The sequence below is a fragment of the Chiloscyllium plagiosum genome, chromosome 34 (assembly GCF_004010195.1).
Source record: "Chiloscyllium plagiosum isolate BGI_BamShark_2017 chromosome 34, ASM401019v2, whole genome shotgun sequence".
NCBI lineage: Eukaryota > Metazoa > Chordata > Chondrichthyes > Orectolobiformes > Hemiscylliidae > Chiloscyllium > Chiloscyllium plagiosum.
This window is the reverse complement of record NC_057743.1, coordinates 24,704,614-24,725,402: the sequence shown is the minus strand read 5'-3', so window position 1 is coordinate 24,725,402 and position 20,789 is coordinate 24,704,614. Positions and strand designations below refer to the sequence as shown.

Below are 20,789 nucleotides of genomic sequence, written 5' to 3'. Positions count from 1 at the left end.
TCCAGCAACACATTTTCAGCTCTGATCTCCAGCATCTGCAGTCCTCACTTTCTCCTCGAAAAGTTCAACAGTGGCCTGTATGGAAACAAGTTGCTAAACTCTCTGTCCTTCTGCCCTTCTAATTTCAACCTGTAAACATTTGTTCCACTTTTAATGTATTTTGAGGGGGTTTGCTTATTGGGACTGTTGTGTATATTCAGAACAGCATTAAATCTAGTTTGGATAGATTGAGTTCTGTCGGGGTTCTTTGTTCTGTTCTTCGTGTTTCATTGTGTAATTTTGTGAATAATCTTTTGTCTGTTTTAAAACCTGGTAGTCAACCTAGCTAACGTACTCCAGGTAATTTTTCACTGTACACTTACCAAAACAAATTGTAACATTATGGGCCAGGCTGCCTGGTTAAGAATGTTTTGAGTGATCTAGCCTAGTCCATAACAGGATTTCAGCAAAGCGTTCACCAAGGCTCTGCATGGCAGACTGTTTAATCAGGTTAGACCACATGGGATCGGGGGAGCTAGCGAATTGGATATAAAATTGCCTTGAAGGTAGGAAATAGAGGGTGCTGGTGGAGGGATGTTTTTTGGACTGGGGACCTGTGACCAATGGTGTGCCATGGCACTGAGGCCACTACCTTTTGTCATATATACAAATTATTTGGATGTGAATATAGGAAGTATGGTTAGTAAAATTGGTGGTGTGCTGGACAGTGAAGATGATTATTTCAGACTACAACAGGACCTTGTGACAGATGGAGTTTAACTTAGATAAATGTGAGGTGTTGCATTTTGGGAAGACAAACCAGGCAGGACCTATACAGTAAATGGTTGGGTCCTGGGAGTGTTGCTGAACAAAGAGACCTGGGGTGCAAGTGCATAGTTCCTCGAGATTGGATTCACAGGCAAATAGGGTTGTGAATAAGAAGTCTCTAAGTCTAATCAGTTGTTTGATACGCTTTGTCTTCGTTGGTCAGAACACGGAGTATCTGAGTGGGGATGTCATTCTTGTGGCTGTACAACATTGGTAAGGCCACTTTTGGAATACAGCATACAATTCTGGTCAGTCTTTTATAGGAAGGATGTTGCTAAAACTTGAAAGGATGCAAAAAAGATTTGCAAGAATGGTGTTGGGACTGAAGGGTTTGAGCAATAGGAAGAGGCTGAATAGATTTTTCCCTGGAGGGTTGGAGACTGAGGGTTGAACTTATGATTTAAAAAATAATCTCTATAAAGGGGCATGGATAGGGTGAATAGCCAGGGTCTTTATCCTAGGTTGGGGGAGTCCAAAATGAGAGGACATAGATTTAAGCTGAGAGGAGAAGATTTAAAAAGGGCCTAAGGGTAACATTTTCACACAGAGGAGGGTGTGTCTGGAACGAGCTGCCAGAAGAAGTGGTGGAGGCATCTGGATGGGTATATGAATAGGAAGAGTTTTGAGGGATATGAGCAGGACGCTGGCAAATGGAACTATGTCTGATTGGGATGTCTAGTTAGCGTAAATGAGTTGGACTGAAGGATCTGTTTCAAGGATGTTGACTGTATATCTCTATGTACACACCTCCCAGCAGAATGAATAAATTGTGATCAGAGTATAGAAGCCTTGCTGTATTGCCATCCCTAATGCAGGTGAATGTTGCACCAACTGCTTCTCCACCTGAGCTCAATAAACACAGTAAAGACTGGGAATTAAACTAGTGTTAGAGTTACAGTAAACAAAACTTACTAAACAAATGACTCCCTTCCCAGAGGCACACCAGATAGAATTTGTTGTAGAAATTTTGTATGTCCATCAATAATACCGTTACTGGCATAAAATTCACTAAAGAGGAGGAAAACAACAACAAACTGCCATTCCTAGATGTCGTAGTAGAGCGAACAGCCAATGGGGAACTTCAAACCAGTGTCTACAGGAAAACAACACATACAGATCAAACACTGAAATACAGAAGCAATCATCCCAACATCCACAAACAAAGCTGCATTAGAACATTATTTCAACGAGCCACCACATACTGCAGCACAGAGGAATTACGAAGAGCAGAAGAAAATCACCTATCCAGTGTATTCAAAAAGAATGGGTACCCAACAAACACAATCCGATTTCTCAGCAACAAACCCAAACAAGCAGACAAAACACGTCCAGAAACTCTAGCCACTCTCCCCTACATCAAAGACATCTCAGAAATGACTGCCAGTCTACTCAGACCTCTTGGCATCATGGCATCATGAACACTAAAACAGCAGCTAATATGAACTTAAAGGACCCTATACAGACAACAAGCAAAACTAATATCATTTACAAAATACCTTGCAAGAACTGTAATAAATGCTACATTGGACAAACAGACAAAACTAGCCACCAGGATACATGAACATCAACTAGCCACAAAAAGACATGACCACTCTCACTAGTATCTTCACATACAGATGGGTTCATGTCACACTCAAGTTACAACACACTGAACTTTTGCTTTAAATTCTGTCTTACAATTTTATACTCTACAACCACCTGATGAAGGAGCAGAGCGGCAAAAGCTAGTGCTTCCAAATAAACTTGTTAGACTATAACCTGGTGTTGTGATTTTTAACAAAAGAGAAGCAATTACCATGAAGATCAAGGCTTGCATTACAGATAGCCTATTCCTGGGGTTAAGTGGAAAATCATTAACTTGCATTCTAGTAGGATGTGTGCAACTTGTAATTCTCTTGTGTGAAGATCTTTTCTTTGAGACAGCTATCACTGTGGCAGGTTATAACACAACAGTTGGCATTCCAGATGAACTTTCCCTCTAAACTGTCCAGCAGCGTGTTCCTAGGTTCAATGCACAATGATTATATGCTGATCACAGCATTGACTTCCGATTCCAGACGTTTTTGCTGTGCATAGATCTTGGAGGTGACATAGAGGGAAATTAGAGAGAACACTGTCCCAGACCCAACAGGAAGTACCTGGATGTTGATTTCACAGATGTTTCTTCACCATAGAATCCCCAGTGTGGAAACAAGCCATTTGGTCCAACACTGACTGTTGGAAGAGCATCCTAACCAGATTGTAACCCTGCACTCCTCATGGCTAATCCATTCCTGGACACAATGGACAATCCATCTAACCTACATATCATTGAACTGTGATAGGAAACCAAAGCACTCAGAAGGAAACCCCACAGACACATACAGAATGTGCAAACTCCACACAGACAGTCGCCTAAGCCTGCGATTGAACCTGGCTCCCTGTGAGACAGCAGTGCTAACCACTGAGCCACTGTGCCGCCTCAAGAAATAACATTTCCTGTTGGGGGGAAAACTTGGGCGACTAGAGTGGGAGCATGGAATAATAACAGGCTTAGGTCAAGCACAGGAAGCATACCCAGTTGTCTCCTTTTACATCACCAGGTTGGATCCACAACATGTGCATTTTTTTTGAAAGATTAAATGAGGCACTGTCAACTTAAGGTAAACTTTTGAACCCAGGATCTCCTGTTTACCTGGCAGGCACTTTAACCAACTGAGCCACAGCAGCATACCAATCTTGAAGACTATTAAGTCCAGTCATATGGTTATAGCAGCTGCATTTGGGTTGTTCACTTTTTTAAACAAGTTGTGAAATATATTGATATGTATTGTCAATTTTTTGTAATCTGTAATAGTAGGCCAGACTCAATTTTTTGTAATCTGTAATAGTAGGCCAGACTAAGTGATAATGGATCAGCAGCCCTTTTTGCATTCCTATTGACGTCAATGAAAATTAAATTTGGACAAACTTAAAACGGTCTTCTATTCACCAGCAATATCAACAACTTCTTTTATTAAATATACTAACGTAAGAGAAATATAATCTGAGTGTCATGCACATTAATGTAATATAAAGACCAGTTCTGTTTCAGGAACATTACAAAGTAAAATTTAGTGCAGCCAAAAATTTGGTAGAAGAAGTAGGTTTTGAGAAGTGTCAAAGAAATAGAAGCAGAGAAGGTTATGGGGTGAAGTTAAGGAAAGAATTACGGAATTTGATAGCTAAAAGGTGTGTCAACCAATTGTGCAGTGATTTAAAATTCTGCACTCTAATAGGACCATAATTAGAGGGAAACATATTTTAGAGGGTCATGGGACAGAAGAAGATTACAGAGATGGGAAGGGACAAAGCTATTGTGGAATTTGAAGGAGACTATAAGAATTTTACAATTGTGGTGCTGCTTATCCAGGAGTGAGCATAGAAAGCGTGTATGGGGTGATTGGGCAATAGGATTTGGTGCTTGTCAGGAGACAAAGCAGTAGACTTTTGGATAACCTTAAGTTTACCAAAGGGTAGAAAGTGTCAGGATTGCATTGGAATAGTCTTGCCTGGAGGTAAACAAGGCACAGACAGGGTTTCAGCAAGCTGATTGGCTGATGCAGAGACAAATCAGGTAACGTTGTGGAGGCTGGGGTCATTGTGATGGAGTGAATCTGTGGTCAGCTGTTCATTTTGCATGGATGACACAGATCGTGAACAGTCTAATTCAGTTGCAATTTATTGCTAAGAGGAGGGTTGGAAATGGCAGCTAGAGAATTGAATTCGTAGCAGGAACTAATCGCAATGCTTTCATCTTCCCAGTGTTTAGTGGTGGAAAATTCTGCTTACCCAGTGCTGGAAACTGAATAAGTAATCTGACAATTTAGAAACAGTGGAGGAGTTGAAAGGTGGTGAGATGGGGAGACAGGGTTATCAGATAGCACTGAAGGGATGCAAGTATGTGAGATACAAAAGATGCCAAAGGTAGATGCTTTGGGATCACCAAGCTGTGGAAACTCAGAAGAAGCCAATACACAATTCTCAGAATACAATTGGGTAATAACAATATATATGGTCATTTGGAGAGGTGCCAGTTTTACACTGCCTCACCCATCCCCAAGTTCACCATTTGAATTATTTTAACCTCACCACGCCTGTCATCCCCACCGTGCCTTCTCTGCTCAATGTTCCCACATAGGGCATGCTAGGGTCTAGCCTAGGTTTAGGGGTAAAATTTGGCGAGAAGACACTTATGCTTTCTCCTTCTAATTTCCACTTTCTCTGTTTATATGTTGCCATTTTCGCATCTAGCTCTTTTGCTTCATAACTAACTGTTCCGATCCAAAAGTGAATTCTAGCAGAGGCAGGGTTCCAATCTATGTTACCCAGTCCCTGCATTAGCACAGTTGATATATTTTCTGCTCCAAAAAATCATGAAAACATCTTTTGTTTCATATAATGTATTAATAATGGCAGTAGTATGCAAAATTGTAAAATCAAGGTATGGTTATACAGGTTGTAAATTTGTTCACTGAGCTGGAAGGTTTGTTTTCAGATGTTTTGTCACCATGCTAGGTAACATCAGTTAGCCTCCAGTGAAGCACTGGTGTTCTGTCCTGTTTTCTATTTATGAGTCTTAGTCTGTTAAATAGAAAGCAGGACAGAACACCAGCGCTTCATTAGAAGCTCACTGATGATGTTATCTAGTATGGTCTGGAAACAAACCTTCCGGCTAAACAAGCAAACTTACAACCTGAACCTCAATCTGAGCCACAAATCTTAAAAATCGCAAGTGGATTATTCTGCACTTAGCCTATTCTGACGAATGTAAAAGTGTCAACGTTGTTTTTGTACGACTAATACAGTCGAGCATGTCGATTTGGACACTGTTTGCCAACCTCTCGAAGAGGGGGGCCGGAGGTGGTGTCGCCCATAACGGCAGGCAGGGGTGGGTGGGTGGCAGGCAGGTAAGGCACCGATGCTTCGTCGGGGGCTTGCTGATGTTGCCTAGCATGGTGATGAAGCATCTGGGAATGGATCTGCTGGCTCGGCGATCATACTTACAACATGATCCACAACCCAAGCTACAAATCTTCTCCAAAATCACAATCATTCTTGTAAAACTCCTCTGGAATCCCTTCATGGTCAGCACATTCTTCCTGAGATATGGGGCCCAAAACAGATCTCAGTATCCCAAATACAGTCTGACCAAGTCTTATACAGCTGGAAAAACACAGCAGGTCAGACAGCATCGGAGGAGCAGGAAAGTCAACCTTTTGGGTCTGGACCCTGATGAAAGTTTTCCAGCTCCATATTTTATCAACTGACTCCCAGCACCTGCAGTCCTTACTATCTCCAAGACTTGTACATCCTCAGTCGGACATACTTGCTCTTGTATTCTAGCCGAAAATGAGTTGCTGGAAAAGCGCAGCAGGTCAGGCAGCATCGAAGGAGCAGGGGAATCGACGTTTCGGGCATGAGCCAATCTTCTGTGCCTGCCCATATGTACTCCTAACACTATGGGCTCTTATCCTACTTGGCAGCATCCTGTGTGGCTCCTTGCCAAAGGCCTTTTGGAAATCCAAATAGATCTTGTCCACTGACTTTCCTTTGTCTAAATTGCTCATTTCCTCCTCAAGGAATTCTAATACATTTGTCAAAAATGACCACCCTTGACAAAGCCAAGCTGACTCAGCCCTATTTTACCATGCACCTCCAAGACGTCCACAATCTCATGCTTAATAATGGACTCTAAAATTTTACTAACAAGCGAGGTCAGGCTAACTGGCTTATAGTTTCCCATCTTCTGCCTCTCTCTAAATAAAAATGGCATTACATTAGCTATTCACCAATCCTCTGGGACCCTCCCTGACTCTAGTGATTCCTAAATGTTCACCACGAACGCCTCCACAATTTCCTCAGTTATCTCCTTTAGAACTCTGGGATGGAGCCCATCTGATCTGGGTGATTTACGCACCTTCAGACCTTGCAGCTTTCCCAGCATCACCTCCTTAGCGATGGCTACTACAGTCAACTCTACCTTCTGTCTTGAAGTTCTGAAATGCTATTGCTGTCTTCCATTTAGAAGATTGCAAAATACCTCAAGTTCCTCCGCCAATTCTTTATTCACCATTTTTGTTTCTCCAGCCTCATTTTGCAGTGGTCCAATGTCTATTGCTTCTCTCAACTTTTAAATCTTTTAAAAAAAAGTCTTGCCATCTTCTTTCATATTGCTAGCTAGCTCATCCCCACACATTGCTTTTTTTTTGTTGTCTGCTGCTGAATTTTTAAAGGCTTCCCAATCTCACACAGACTGAATGAGTGTTCCGGTGAACTGACTGTAAAGCATACACTTACCTACTCTATTTCCATTTCCAGCACTTGCTCCTAGTCTTGTATGCTTTGGCATCACAAGTGCACATCTTAATACGATTTAAATGTTATGAGGGTTCTGCCTGTACCATCCATACAGGTAGTGAGGTCCAGATTCCCACTACCTCCTTGTTGACATAAAAGAAACATTCCTGACATCTACTCTAAATCTCCTACCCCTTGCCTTAAACTTATGCCCCCAGTCATTGATCTCTTTACCAAGGGGATAATTTTCTTCCAGCTTACCGTGCTGTATAATTTTATACATCTCAAAAATTGAGTAAAATATCCTAAAATGATTGAGAAGTTTCATGAAGAAACATTTGACATTGAGTTAGAGAAGGTGACATTAAGAGAGATTTTTAATGGAAAGGCAGTTTTTAAACAAGTATCTTTAATCTGATCAGAGCAAAGTGGAGGCCTTTAGGAAAGGCATTTCAGAGTTCTATACACACAGGCATGGCCACCACTGTTGGAATAATTAAAATCCAGGAGGCTAAAGTAGCCAAAACCATCAGAGTCTAAGTCCCTCAAAAGATTGTGTGATTGTATGTGACAGAAATAGGGATGGACAAGGTCACAGAGAGAGTTTATAAAAATGATGTTAAATTTAAATTTGAGGCAGTGCTTGTCCAGGAGTCAATGTCTGTCAGTGAAGAGGCAAATGTAAGGACTGTCAGTGAAGACCAGAGTGATGAATGAAGGGGACTTGGTTTGAGACACAGGCAGCAGAGTTGAGGATGATCACATGATTCCAGGTGTGGGTAGGACCATTGTGGGTGGTTCATATGTAGAAGGAACTGTCAAAGGAAATAGTAGATGCAGGTAACAGTTGCAACATGTAAAAATATATTTGGATAGGTATATGAATAGAAAAGGTTTAGAGGAATATGGGCCAAGTGCAGGTAAATGGGACTAGTTTAATTTGGAAAATCTGGTCAGCATGGACGAGTTGGACTGAAAGGTCTGTTTGCTTGCTGTATGACTATGAGTTTTAGAGAAAGGCGAAATAGATTGGGGCTATTTTACCCAGAGAATTGCAGGCTGAGGGGTGAACTTAAAAGGTTTCTAAAATTGAGAGAAGGATGATAGGGAAAATAGACAAGGTCTTTTCCCAGAGGTGGAGTAGTCCAAAACTAGAGGGCATGGGTTTAAGGTGAGATGGGGAAGATTTAAAGCCAATAAAGGGGCAACTTATTCATGCAGAGGGCGGTACATGTATGGAATGTGTTGCCAGAGGAAGTGGAGGAGGCTGGTACATTTACAAATTTAAAAAGGCATCTGGATGGGTATATGAGTAGGAAGGATTCAGAGGGATATGGACCAAATGCTGGCAAATGGGACTAGATTAATTTAGGATGGGTGTGTTCGGCATGGGCGAGTTGAATCAAAGGGCCTGTTTCATGTAACATATCTCTATGATTCTACTGAAAAACTTCTGTTAAAAATAGGCAAATTAGAAGACATTTTTTAAAAGTAGCTAATCTGCAGTTAAAACTGATATTTAATTGTTCAATCTTATTCCATTCAGTCAAACAAATTGACAAATTTCAATTTCTGAATTGAAATTACAGAGTAAGATGATAGTATATTAATGCTTAACACTTTAAATGCTTTTAAAAAATTCTTTGTCTTCATCCACAAACTTAATGATAGCATTAACTGACAAAATCTTATGGTACCTCACAGCATAATTTCAAGACCTGCATTTTTGCAAAACCATAATTAAATGATAGCAATTACAGAAAACTAAAGGTGTCAAGTCATATGGGGGAAGGGTGTTGGGGAGGTGCAGGTGTTTATGTTGAGTTATAGGATCAGTTGCGATTAAGCTGCACAGCAACGTAGGTTCAAAAGTATGGAATGGTCTACTCTTACTCCTACTTGCACTGTTTTTAACTTATTATCAACATGTTTAAATCACAATTTCTCAATTTATTGTTTATGTTGTTCTTTAGAATATTGATAATGTATTGGTTGTGTGTTGAGTTGAATTATGCAACTTCTGGTTCTGCTAATGCCCTGGATGTTCTGTTGTCCATATAAACAAGCCAAGTGTAACTGCAGTGAAATTTGAATTATTCAGGATTCCTGAATGTAACTAATGAAGTGTGAATAACTCAAAACCTCCTGAGTTTAATTGCTCTCTGTGATGCAGGAACTTTTCAACAATTGACTCTGGGGAGAATTGTGATTCCTTTGGTCAAGTGAAGGCCTGCATATGAACATTTAAACTATGCCAAGCATCTTACCTCATTCATCCTGCTACTTTGTCCTAGCCCATATAAAATTGTAAATGGATTGTAGATTGAGTTATAAGAATTCTTTACTGGTTTTGATGGACCTATGCAGTTAATTAATTGCAAGAAGCATCTTAAGACAGTACCAACTAAATATTTAGGCTTGTATTTGGATAGTACTTTTCACATTACTGAAAGCACTTTGTTGCCATTGAAGTACTTTTTGAAGTGTAATCACAGTAATTCAGGAAACAGAATTTTTTTTGTCACAAACTAACATTGTTATGTTTTGTCAATCTCTGGGAATGTAGATCCTAGAATTTAAAAGTAGCTACATGTACACAAATATCAATTAGACGCGACTAATGATTTTTTAAAAGTTCAAAATGAAAGTGTTAGCAAATTTAACAAACGTTTCTGAATAACCAAGCCAGAACAGATGTAAATTGATTAATATAAACACAAAGATCTATGGATGCTAAAAGTCTGAAACAAAACAGTGCTGGAGAAACTCAGCAGGTCTGGCAACATCTGCAGAGAGAAAACACAGTTAACATTTCAGGTGTGGAAATACGTAAATTGACCATTGCTTAAACTAGCACCATTTTCTATTTCAAAAAATGTCACAGGATATGTACATTAGTATCAACACTATACACAAACTGACACTTTTTTTTAATAAAGCTTCAGTTCAGTGGTTGATTTTTGCCCAGTATTCCTATGACCCAAAATTTTCTTATTTTACAACCCAGTTTGTCAATGAAAATGCTGGTTTCATCATTTGCTGGTGAGAACAATCGATGTTTTTCTGTGACCTTGGTTTCAATTTGAATCAGATGGACAAAAATCCTTTATCTAGCAGCTATCAAGAATCCAAAATGATAGCCTAGAGATGCCGTTTCACCTGTCTATAAATCTCGGCAATCATTAGAAAGTCCTGGAGAGTCAGAGTTATACAGCATGTAAACAGACCTTTTAGTCCAATCAATCCATATCAAACATAATCCCAAACAAAATTAATCCCACCTGCCAGCTCCTGGTCTATATCTCTCCAAACCTTTCCTATTCATGTATCTTTTAAATGTCTTTGAAACATTGGAATTCCACCTGCATCAACCACTTTCTCAGCAAGTTCATCATCCCATACCTCTAAAAAAAATTTGCCTCATGTCTTTTTTAAAATCTCTCTCCTCTCAACTTAAAAAAGTGCCTCCTAGTCTTGAAATCCCCAGAAACCTGTAAAAGGTTTTTAAAAACTAGACATTTTAAAAGGCAGGAAGGATGTTTCCAATGACGGGGGAGTTCAGAACCAGGAGGTCACAGGCTAAGGATACAGGATAGATCTACAAGAAAGATGAGGAGGAATTTCTTCACTCAGTGAGGAGCCTGTGGAATTTGTTGCCACAGAAAGCAGTTGAGGCCAAAATATTGAATGTTATCAAGAAGGGGATAGATATAGTTCTTGAAGCAAAAGGGATCAAAGGGTATGGGGAGAAGCAGGATGATTACCCAAGATCATACTGAATAGCCGAAGGGCTGAATCACCTACTCCAGCTCCTATTTTTATGTTTCAATGAATTTGGCCACTAACAAACCAGTTACAAACTGACAAATCCAACTCTATGGCAGTCCATCTATGGCCATTTGGATCCTGGAGTGTCAAATGTCAGGATGCAACTCGCATTGAGTGGAGCATGGGAGTTTGGTATGTGTTGCAGTTTAGTGAAGGGGAGAGGAAGGCTTTTCTTTTCTTCTGCTGCCTTGTTTTCGTGACAACTTTTGCAGATCAGTGGGGACAGGAGTAGACCAAGGCTGGTACATTATCAAGGGATTAACTGAGAAGCACCAGGGTTAAGTAAAAGTCAGAGTAAGAAAAGGACACTAAAGTTATGGTAACAGGAATAAGTCTAATATTAAATAATTAGAAAATTAAGCACTAAGACTAAGTCAGTTCAAGGTTAGGTCATGGTAGGTGAGTTCAGCTGTGTGAAATGTGTGACTGGTCATATGTGAGAAGTTATGGACCCTACCAGCGTCCTTGGTGACCATATGTGCAAAAAGTGCTCCAAATGCAGAAACTTCAGCTCTGTTTTTTGGAGGTCAAGCAGCAACTGTGCGGCTGAGATTTATGCGGATAACATGTTTAGCAAGATGGCCAAATGGCAGGTCAAGGGGGATCACCAGGCAGTCAAACAGAATCAGGCAGGTAGTGCAGAAATCCCCTGGGCTCCTGCTCACAAATGGTCAGGCGATAAATGCTAGCCACCTAGAAACATTGATATCCTGCGAGTGAATAAAAAAAACACAAACAAACAACAGTTTTCCATTTTGGAAGATGAGGGTGCTGGTTCCTCAAGGGAGTGCAGACAGACCCAAGCTTCTGGCATCCCCAGCAACTGGACTGCACTGGAGGAGAGGAAGTAGACAGCAGGGGATTTATTAGTTTGGGGAACAAACAGGTGCTTCTGCAGCTGCAGTTGTGACTCTGGGTTGATGTGATGCCTCCTTGATACTAGGGTCAAGGATGTTACTGAGCTGTTGCAGGGCAACCTTAAGAGGAAGGTGTAAAACTTAGGTAATGGTAAATATTGGTATTAACAATATAGGTAGAATGAGCAATGAGGTCCTACACCAATTTTGGGAGTGAGGCTGTAGACTAACGAGCAGGTTGTAATCTCTGGATTATTTCTGGTGCCATGTTCCAGCAAGTATAGAAATAGGAAAATAGGGCACATAAATATGTAGTTCAAGAATTACTGCAGGTGGGAGGGTTTTAGATTTCTGGATCACTGGGACAGTTTCTGGGAAAAATGGGTCCTGTACAAACAGATCTGTCTGCACCTGAACCAGATGGGACCAACATTCTGGCGGGTGTGTTTGCTACTGCTATAGGGAGGAATTTAAAAACTAATTCAGCAGTGGGAGGTGACACATTAGTACAACAGAGACACAGCATGCTTTAGAAAGGGAACAAAGGCAGAAGGAGTTCAACTATTGTAACTTTCAAGGGATTAAGGTGAGGTGTCTATTTTAATGTTAGGAGTATTATAGGTAAAACAGACGAGTTCAGGGTATGGATAGACATGTGGAATTGCGACATAGTTGCTATCAAATAAATATGACTGAGGGAGGGACAGGACTAGTGACTCATCATTCCAGGATACATGATGAGAGTTGGGAAATCATGTTGAAGTTGTACAGGACATTGTGGCCTCTTCTGGAATAGTGAGCAGTTCCGATCGCTCAGTTGTAGGAAGGATATTATTAAGCTGGAGAGGGGTCAGAAGAGATTGTTGCCAGGTATGAAAGATTTGAGTTATAAAGGAAGGCTGGATAGGCTGAGTCTTTTTTCACTGGAGTATTGGAGGTTCACAGGAACTTGATAGAAGTTTATAATGAGAATTATAGATAGAGTTAATAGAGTTGTTTTTTTCCTAGGATGAGGGATTTCAAGATTAGGGGGCATATTTTTAAGGTGAGAGGAGAGAAATTTGAAAAAAGACATGAGGGGCAAATCTTTTTACACAGAGGGTGGCTCACATGTGGAATTAACTTCCTGATGAAATGGTGGATGTGAGTACAATTACAATGTTTAAAAGACATTTGGATAGATACATGAATAAGAAAAGTTTTAGGGATATGGACCAGGAGCAGAGAGGTGAGACTAGTTTAGGTTGGGATTACATTTGGTGTACACTGATTGGACTGAAGGGTCCGTTTTTGTGCTGTATGACTCCATGACTTTATAACAGGACAGGGAGAATGTAAAAGAGGAAGTGATATCAAGTCAGTTACTGCAATAAGGTGGGCTGATATCTTGCGCAGTCTTCAAATGAGGCTTTGAGGGCAGAGTTTAGGAATAAAAAAGGGGTAGTCACACTGCTGGGTGTGCACTATAGTCTCCCAAATAGTCAGTTTGCAATAGAGGAGGCAATATGTACATAATTCACTAAGATGTAAACAGTACAACCAAAAATAGGCGAATTATGGGATTTCAACTTAGAAACAAAATCCTTACAGTGCAGAAAGAGGTCATTTGGCCCATCAAGTCTGAACTAACCCTCTGACAAGCAATACACCTCATTCCCATAATCCCACATGATGTTTATACCATGGCTAACCAGTCCAACCGGCATAACCCTGGACACTGCAGAACCAATCCACTTAACGTATATATTTGAATAAAGTGAGACTGAAGAAACTGGTACTGTTTGATCCAGTGAAAAGGCTCTGGGGACATAATATAAAAACATTTCAGATTAATGGATAAATACTCAAGAATGGCCCTTCCTATTATCCTCACATCACACCTCCATCAATAGGATTTAGTTAGCTGACTAACGTATGGAATACTGCCATTGGGGTGGGGGTTCTGAAATTTGAAATCTGGCAATAGGCAACCTGTCTCTGAAGGGCAACCATAGAGTCATATCCAAATCAGTGAAATGAGGCCGGGGTCCAATCTGGATCAGGTCTCAACCTTACAGTTGGGTGCACTGATGGTTAGATCCCGAGAAATAAGCTGTGAGCTTTATTCCAGTGATTTAAGTCATTGAGACTTGTTCTACACAGGCATTTTGCTAATACAAACAAAAAGTGCTGGTGAAACTCATCAGGCCTGGCAGCATTTGTGCAGAGAAAAACAATGAATGTTTCAAGTCTAATAAACCTCTTTTTCAGAGCACAGTTATCCCAGTTTGCTAGGCCTGGTAAAGATTTTTTTATTCATTCATAGGATGAAGGCATTGCTAGCTGAGCCGGCATTTATTGCCTGCTCATCCCTAATTGCTCAGAGGGCAGTTAAGAGTTGACTACATTGCTGTGGGTCTGGAGTCACATGTAAGCTAGACCAGGTAAGGATGACAGTTTACTTCCATAACGGACATTTGTGGAATAATTACTTAACTTTTTATTCCCTATCTATACAAATAAGAGAGGCAACTACAGCATGGAAAAAAGAAACTACAACAGACAGATTTTCTAAAACATTCTGTGACCTACCTTCATTCGCTCTGGAAAATCTTTTGAAAAGAATGCATAAGTCTGCCCCCGGTTCCCAGCCCCAATGATAATCACTTCCACACAGCGCGGCATAGCTGCTGCAATACAAACAGAATAAATAGACAATAGGAGTTCAATAAAGAAGATTTTACAAATAATGAAATTCTATAGTGTCAGGCCTCTCTGTAAATGCTACCCACTCCAAACACTTCAGTTGAAAAATGTGGTGCTCTAAAAACACAGCAGGCCAGGCAGCATCCGAGGAGCAGGAGAATCGACGTTTCGGGCATAAGCCCTTCTTCAGGAAGGGAGTTGGTGTGCCAAGTGGGCTGAGATAAAAGGGAAGGAAATTTGGGGAAGGGGTGCTGGGAATACGATAGGTGGAAGGTGGTGAGGGTGATAGGCCGGAAAGGGGTGGGGGCGGAGAGATCGGGAAGAAGATTGCAGGTCAAGAGGGTGGTGCTGAATCCAGGGGTTGGGACTGAGATAAGGTGGGGGGAGGGGAAATGAGGAAACTGGAGAAATCTACATTCATCCTGTGTGGTTGGAGGGTTCCCAGGCGGAAGATGAGGCGCTCTTCCTCCAGGCGTCGCAAATTCACCTGCAAATCCACACACATGATTTACTGTTTCCGCTGCACCCGATGTAGTCTCTTCTACATTGGGGAGACAGGCCGCCTACTTGCGGAATGTTTCAGGGAACACCTCTGGGACACACCAACCAACCCAAACGCCCTGTGGCTGAACACTTTATATCCCCTTCCCACTCCGCCAAGGACATGCAGGTCCTTGGCCTCCTCCATCGCTAGACTAGGAACCCTCCAACCACACGGGATGGATGTAGATTTCTCCAGCTTCTTCATTTCCCCTCCCTCCAACCTTATCTCAGTCCCAACACCCGGATTCAGCACCGCTCTCTGGACCTGCAATCTTCTTCCCGACCACTCCGTCCCCACCCCCTCTCTGGCCTATCACCCTCACCCCCTTCCACCTATCGTATTCCCAGCACCCCTCCCCCAAATTCCCTCCCCCCTACCTTTTATCTCAGCCCTCTTGGCACACCAGCCTCATTCCTGAAGAAGGAGAAAATGAGGACTGCAGATGCTAGAGTACCAGAGTTGAAAAATGTGGTGCTGGAAAAACACAGCAGGCCAGGCAGCATCCGAGGAGCAGGATAATCGATGTTTTGGGCATAAGCCCATCTTCAGGAATGAAGAAGGGCTTATTCCCGAAATGTCGATTCTCCTGCCCCTCAGATGCTGCCTGGCCTGCTGTGTTTTTCCAGCACCACATTTTTCAACTCTGGTCTCTAGCATCTGCAGTCCTCACTTACTCCAAACACTTCAGTCAAGATTGTGGGCAGGTGGTTTGTCCCCAAGCCTTCACTAATTTCCTGGACTGCTATTCCCTCTAATTTTCTGAATTCCCTGTGGTGAACCACCTTGCATTCACTTATGACTTGTCCACATTGATACAACCAAGAATACAAACCTGATTTGGAATTCAAAGATCATTAAGTCATATGTTTAGTTGAATGTGTTTCAACTAATATAATCCAACAAGTTAGAAACCTGTATGTTAAGTGCAGGCATGTAAAAATTCTTCTGACCTGCAGATCAACTTTTGATGATTAGGTTAGATTACCTACGATGTGGAAACAGGCCCTTCGGCCCAACAAGCCCACACTGACCCATTTCCCTTTGACTAATGCACCTAACACTATGGGCAATTTAGCATGGCCAATTCACCTGGCCTGTGCGAGGAAACCAGAGCACCTGGAGGAAACCCACGCAGACACTGGGAGAATGTGCAAACTCCACACAGTCGCCAGAGGCTGGAGTCGAACTCAGACTGTGCAGCTAGTGTGAATCCTACAGACTCTCTTCTGTGGTGATCTTCTCCAGTGACATGCTAAAATGAATTGAATTGAATTTATTGTCATGTGTACTGAGGCACAATGAAATGCTTTGTCTTGTGAGGAATACAGGCAGATCATAGTTAAATAGCAAAGATAAGTAAAAAATAGGTAAACGGCGGCAAAAACAAAAACACATACAGGCAAATGCGAAGAGTTTGAGAGTCATAGAGATGTACAGCACAGAAACAGACCTTTTGGTCCAACCCGTTCATGCCAACCAGATATCCCAACCCAATCTAGTCCCACCTGCCAGCACCCAGCCCATATCCCTCCAAATCCTTCCTATTTATATACCCATCCAATTGCCTTTTAAATGTCGCAATTGTACTAGCCTTCACCACTTCCTCAGGCAGCACATTCCATACACGTGCCACTGCGTGAAAAAGTTGCCCCTTAGGTCTCTTTTATATCTTTCCCCTCTCACCCTAAGCCTATGCCCTCTAGTTCTGGACTCCCCCATCCCCCACCCCCAGAAAAGGCTTTGTCTATTTATCCTATCCATGACCCTCAGCCTCCGACGGTCCAGGGAAAACAGCCCTAGCCTATTCAACCTCTCCCTATAGCTCAAATCCTTCAACCCTGGCAACATCCTTGTAAATCTTTTCTGAACCTTTTCAAGTTTCACAACGTCTTTCCGATAGGAAGGAGAGCAGAATTGCACGCATATTCTAAAAGTGTCTAACCAATGTCCTGTACAGCTGCAACATGACTTCCCAACTCCTGTATTCAATACTTTGACTAATAAAAAGGAAAGCATACCAAAACACCTTCTCCACTATCCTAGCTACCTGCGACTCCACTTCCATGGAGCTGTGAACCTGCACTCCAAGGTTCTGTTCAACAACACTCCCTAGGACCTTACCATTACATATATAAGTCCTGCTAGGATTTGCTTTCCCAAAAGGCAGCACCTGACATGCAACTTCATCTGCCACTTCTCAGCCCATTGGCCTATCTGATCAAGATCCCATTGTATTCTGAGGTAACCCTCTTCACTGTCCACTACACTTCCAATTTTGGTGTCATCTTCAAACTTACTAACTGTACCTCTTATGCTCACATCCAAATCAATCATATAAAATGATGAAAAGTAATGGACCCATCACCGATCCTTGTGGCACTCCACTGGTCACAGGCCTCCAGTCTGAAAACAACCTTCCACCACCACCCTCTGTCTTCCACCTTTGAGCCAGTTCTGTATCCAAATGGCTAGTTATAGAGTCATAGAGATGTACAGCATGGATACAGACCCTTCGGTCCAACCCATCCATGCCGACCAGATATCCCAACCCAATCGAGTCCCACCTGCCAGCACCAGCCCATATCCCTCCAAACCCTTCCTATTCATATACCCATCTAAATGCCTCTGAAATGTTGCAATTGTACCAGCCTCCACCACATCTTCTGTCAGCTCATTCCATACACGTACCACCCTCTGCGTGAAAAAGTTGCCCCGTAGATCTCTTTAATATCTTTCCCCTCTCACCCTAAACCTATGCCCTCTAGTTCTGGACTCCCCGACACCAGGGAAAAGACTTTGCCTATTTATCCTATCCATGCCCCTCATAATTTTGGAAACCTCTATAAGGTCACCCCTCAGCCTCCAATGCTCCAGGGAAAACAGCCCCAGCCTGTTCAGCCTCTCCCTGTAGCTCAGATCCTCCAACCCTGGCAACATCCTTGTAAATCTTTTCTGAACCCTTTCAAGTTTCACAACATCTTCTTCCGATAAGAAGGAGACCAGAATTGCATACAATATTCCAACAGTAGCCTAACCAATGTCCTGTACAGCCGCAACATGACCTCCCAACTCCTGTACTCAATACTCTGACCAATAAAGGAAAGCATACCAAATGCCTTCTTCACTATCCTATCTACCTGCGATTCCATTTTCAAGGAGGTATGAACCTGCACTCCAAGATCCCTTTGTTCAGCAACACTCCCTAGGACCTTACCATTAAGTGTGTAAATCATGCTAAGATTTGCCATCTCAAAATCCAGCACCTCGCATTTATCTGAATTAAACTCCATCTGCCACTTCTCAGCCCATTGGCCCATCTGGTCCAGATCCTGTTGTACTCCGAGGTAACCCTCTTCGCTGTCCACTACACGTCCAATTTTGCTGTCATCTGCAAACTTACTAACTGTACCTCTTATGCTTGCATCCAAATCATTTATGTAAATGACAAAAAGTAGAGGGCCCAGCACCGATCCTTGTGGTACTCCACTGGTCACAGGCCTCCAAGTCTGAAAAACAACCCTCCACCACCACCCTCTGTCTTCTACCTTTGAGCCAGTTCTGTATCCAAATGGCTAGTTCTCCCTGTATTCCATGAGATCTAACCTAGCTAATCAGTCTCCCATGGGGAACCTTGTCAAACGCCTTACTGAAGTCCATATAGATCACATCTACTGCTCTGCCCTCATCAATCTTCTTTGTTACTTCATCAAAAAACTCAATCAAGTCCTCCCTGTATTCCATGAGATCTAACCTTGCTAATCAGTTTCCCAGGGGAAGCTTGTCAAACACCTTACTGAAGTCCAAATAGATCACATCTGTCACTATGCCCTCAATCCTCTTTGTTACTTCTTCAAAAAACTCAATCAAGTTTGTGAGACATGATTTCCCACACATAAAGCCATGTTGACTATCCCTAATCAGTCCTTGCCTTTCCAAATAATGCACACCCTGTCTCTCAGGATTCTCTCCAACGACTTGCCCACCACAGACGTCAGGCTCACTGGTCTATAGTTCCCTGGCTTGTCCTTACCACCTTAAATAATGGCACCACATTAGCCAACCTCCAATCTTCCAGCACCTCACCTGTGACAATCGATGATATAAATATCTCAGTAAGAGGCCCAGCAAACAATTCCCTAGCTTCCCAATAAGTTCTACGGTACACCTGATCAGGTCCTGGGGATTTATCCACTTTTATGCGTTTCAAGACATCCAGCACTTCCTCCTCTATAGTAAGGACATTTTTAAAGATGTCACCATCTATTTCCCTACATTCTATATCTTTCATGTCCTTTTCCACAGTAAATACTGACACAAAATATTTGTTTAGTATCTCCACATCTCCTGCGGCTTCACGCAAAGGCCGCCTTGTTGATCTTTGAGGGGCCCTATTGTCTCCCTAGTTACCCTTTTGTCCTTAATGTATTTGTAAAAACCCTCTGAATTCTCCTTAACTCTATTTGGCAAAACTGTCTCACGTCCCCTTTTTGCCCTACTGATTCCTCTTAAGTAAACTCCTACTGCCTTTATACTCTAAGGATTCACTATACCTGGCATATGCTTCTTTTTTCTTAACCAAACCCTCAATTTCTTTAGTCATCCAGCATTCCCTACACCTGCCAGCCTTTCCTTTCACCCTAACAAGAATATATTTTCTCTGGACTCTCGTTATCTCACTTCTGAAGGCTTCCCATTTTCCAGTTATCCCTTTACCTGTGAACATTTGCCCCCAATTAGCTTTTGAAAGTTCTTGCCTAATATCATCGAAATTGGCCTTTCTCTAATTTAGAACTTCAACTGTTAGATCTGGTCTATCCTTCTCCATCACTATTTTAAAACTAATAGAATTATGGTCGCTGGCCCCAAAGTGCTCCCAAACTGACACCTCAATCACCTGCCTTGCCTTACTTCCCAAGAGTAGGTCAAGTTTTGCACCTTCTCAGTATGTGGATGTACCGACTAGAATCAGAAAATTTTCTAGTATACACTTAAATTCCTCTCCATCTAAACTGTTAACACTATGGAAGTCCCAGTCTATGTTTGGAAAGTTAAAATCCCCTATCATAACCACCTTATTATTCTTACAGATAACAGCTCTCCTTACAAATTTGTTTCTCAATTTCCCTCTGACTATTAGGGGATCTATAATACGATCCCAATAAAGTGATCATCCCTTTTTTATTTCTCAGTTCCACCCAAATAACTTCCCTGGATGTATTTCCGGGAATATCCTCCCTCAGTCCAGCTTGTAATACTGTCACTTATCAAAAGTCCATTCAGTATTCTAACAACAGTAGGGTAGAAACGGTTTTGAAACCAGCTGGTGCATGTGTTCAGGCTTCTGTACCTTTTCCCTGATGGTAGTGATTGTAGTAAAACATTGCCAGCATGTGATGGATCTTTGAGAATGCTGGCAGTCTTTCCTTGACTGCACGCTTGGTGAATGGATTCTATAGATGGGAGGTTGGCCTTTGTGATTGTCCCGGCCGAGTTCACTACTCTCTGTAACTGTCTCCAATCTTCAATGTTACAGCTGCCATACCAGGTAGTGATACATCCAGGAGAAAGTGAGGACTGCAGATGCTGGAGATCAGAGCTGATAAAATGTTGTTGGAAAAGCGCAGCAGATCAGGCAGCATCCAAGGAGCAGGAGAATCGACGTTTCGGGCATTAGCCCTTCTTCAGGAATGAGGAAAGTGTGCCAAGCAGGCTAAGATAAAAGGTAAGGAGGAGGGACTTGGGGGAGGGGC

The 20,789-nt window shown here is 42.0% G+C and overlaps 1 protein-coding gene across 8 annotated transcripts in view; it reads right to left on the bottom strand.

Moving 5' to 3' along the window:
• zgc:154075 (uncharacterized protein LOC556929 homolog) overlaps positions 1-20,789 on the bottom strand; it is a 261,564-nt gene that overhangs the window by 230,143 nt on the left and 10,632 nt on the right. For 7 of the 8 annotated variants that reach the window (XM_043675943.1, XM_043675939.1, XM_043675942.1 and 4 more), the window contains exon 2: positions 14,382-14,479. In XM_043675943.1, coding sequence (XP_043531878.1) covers positions 14,382-14,474 — 93 coding nt within the window. In that variant the 5' untranslated portion in view covers positions 14,475-14,479. The remainder of the gene's footprint in view (positions 1-14,381; positions 14,480-20,789) is intronic. The other variant, XM_043675941.1, reaches the window with a different exon arrangement.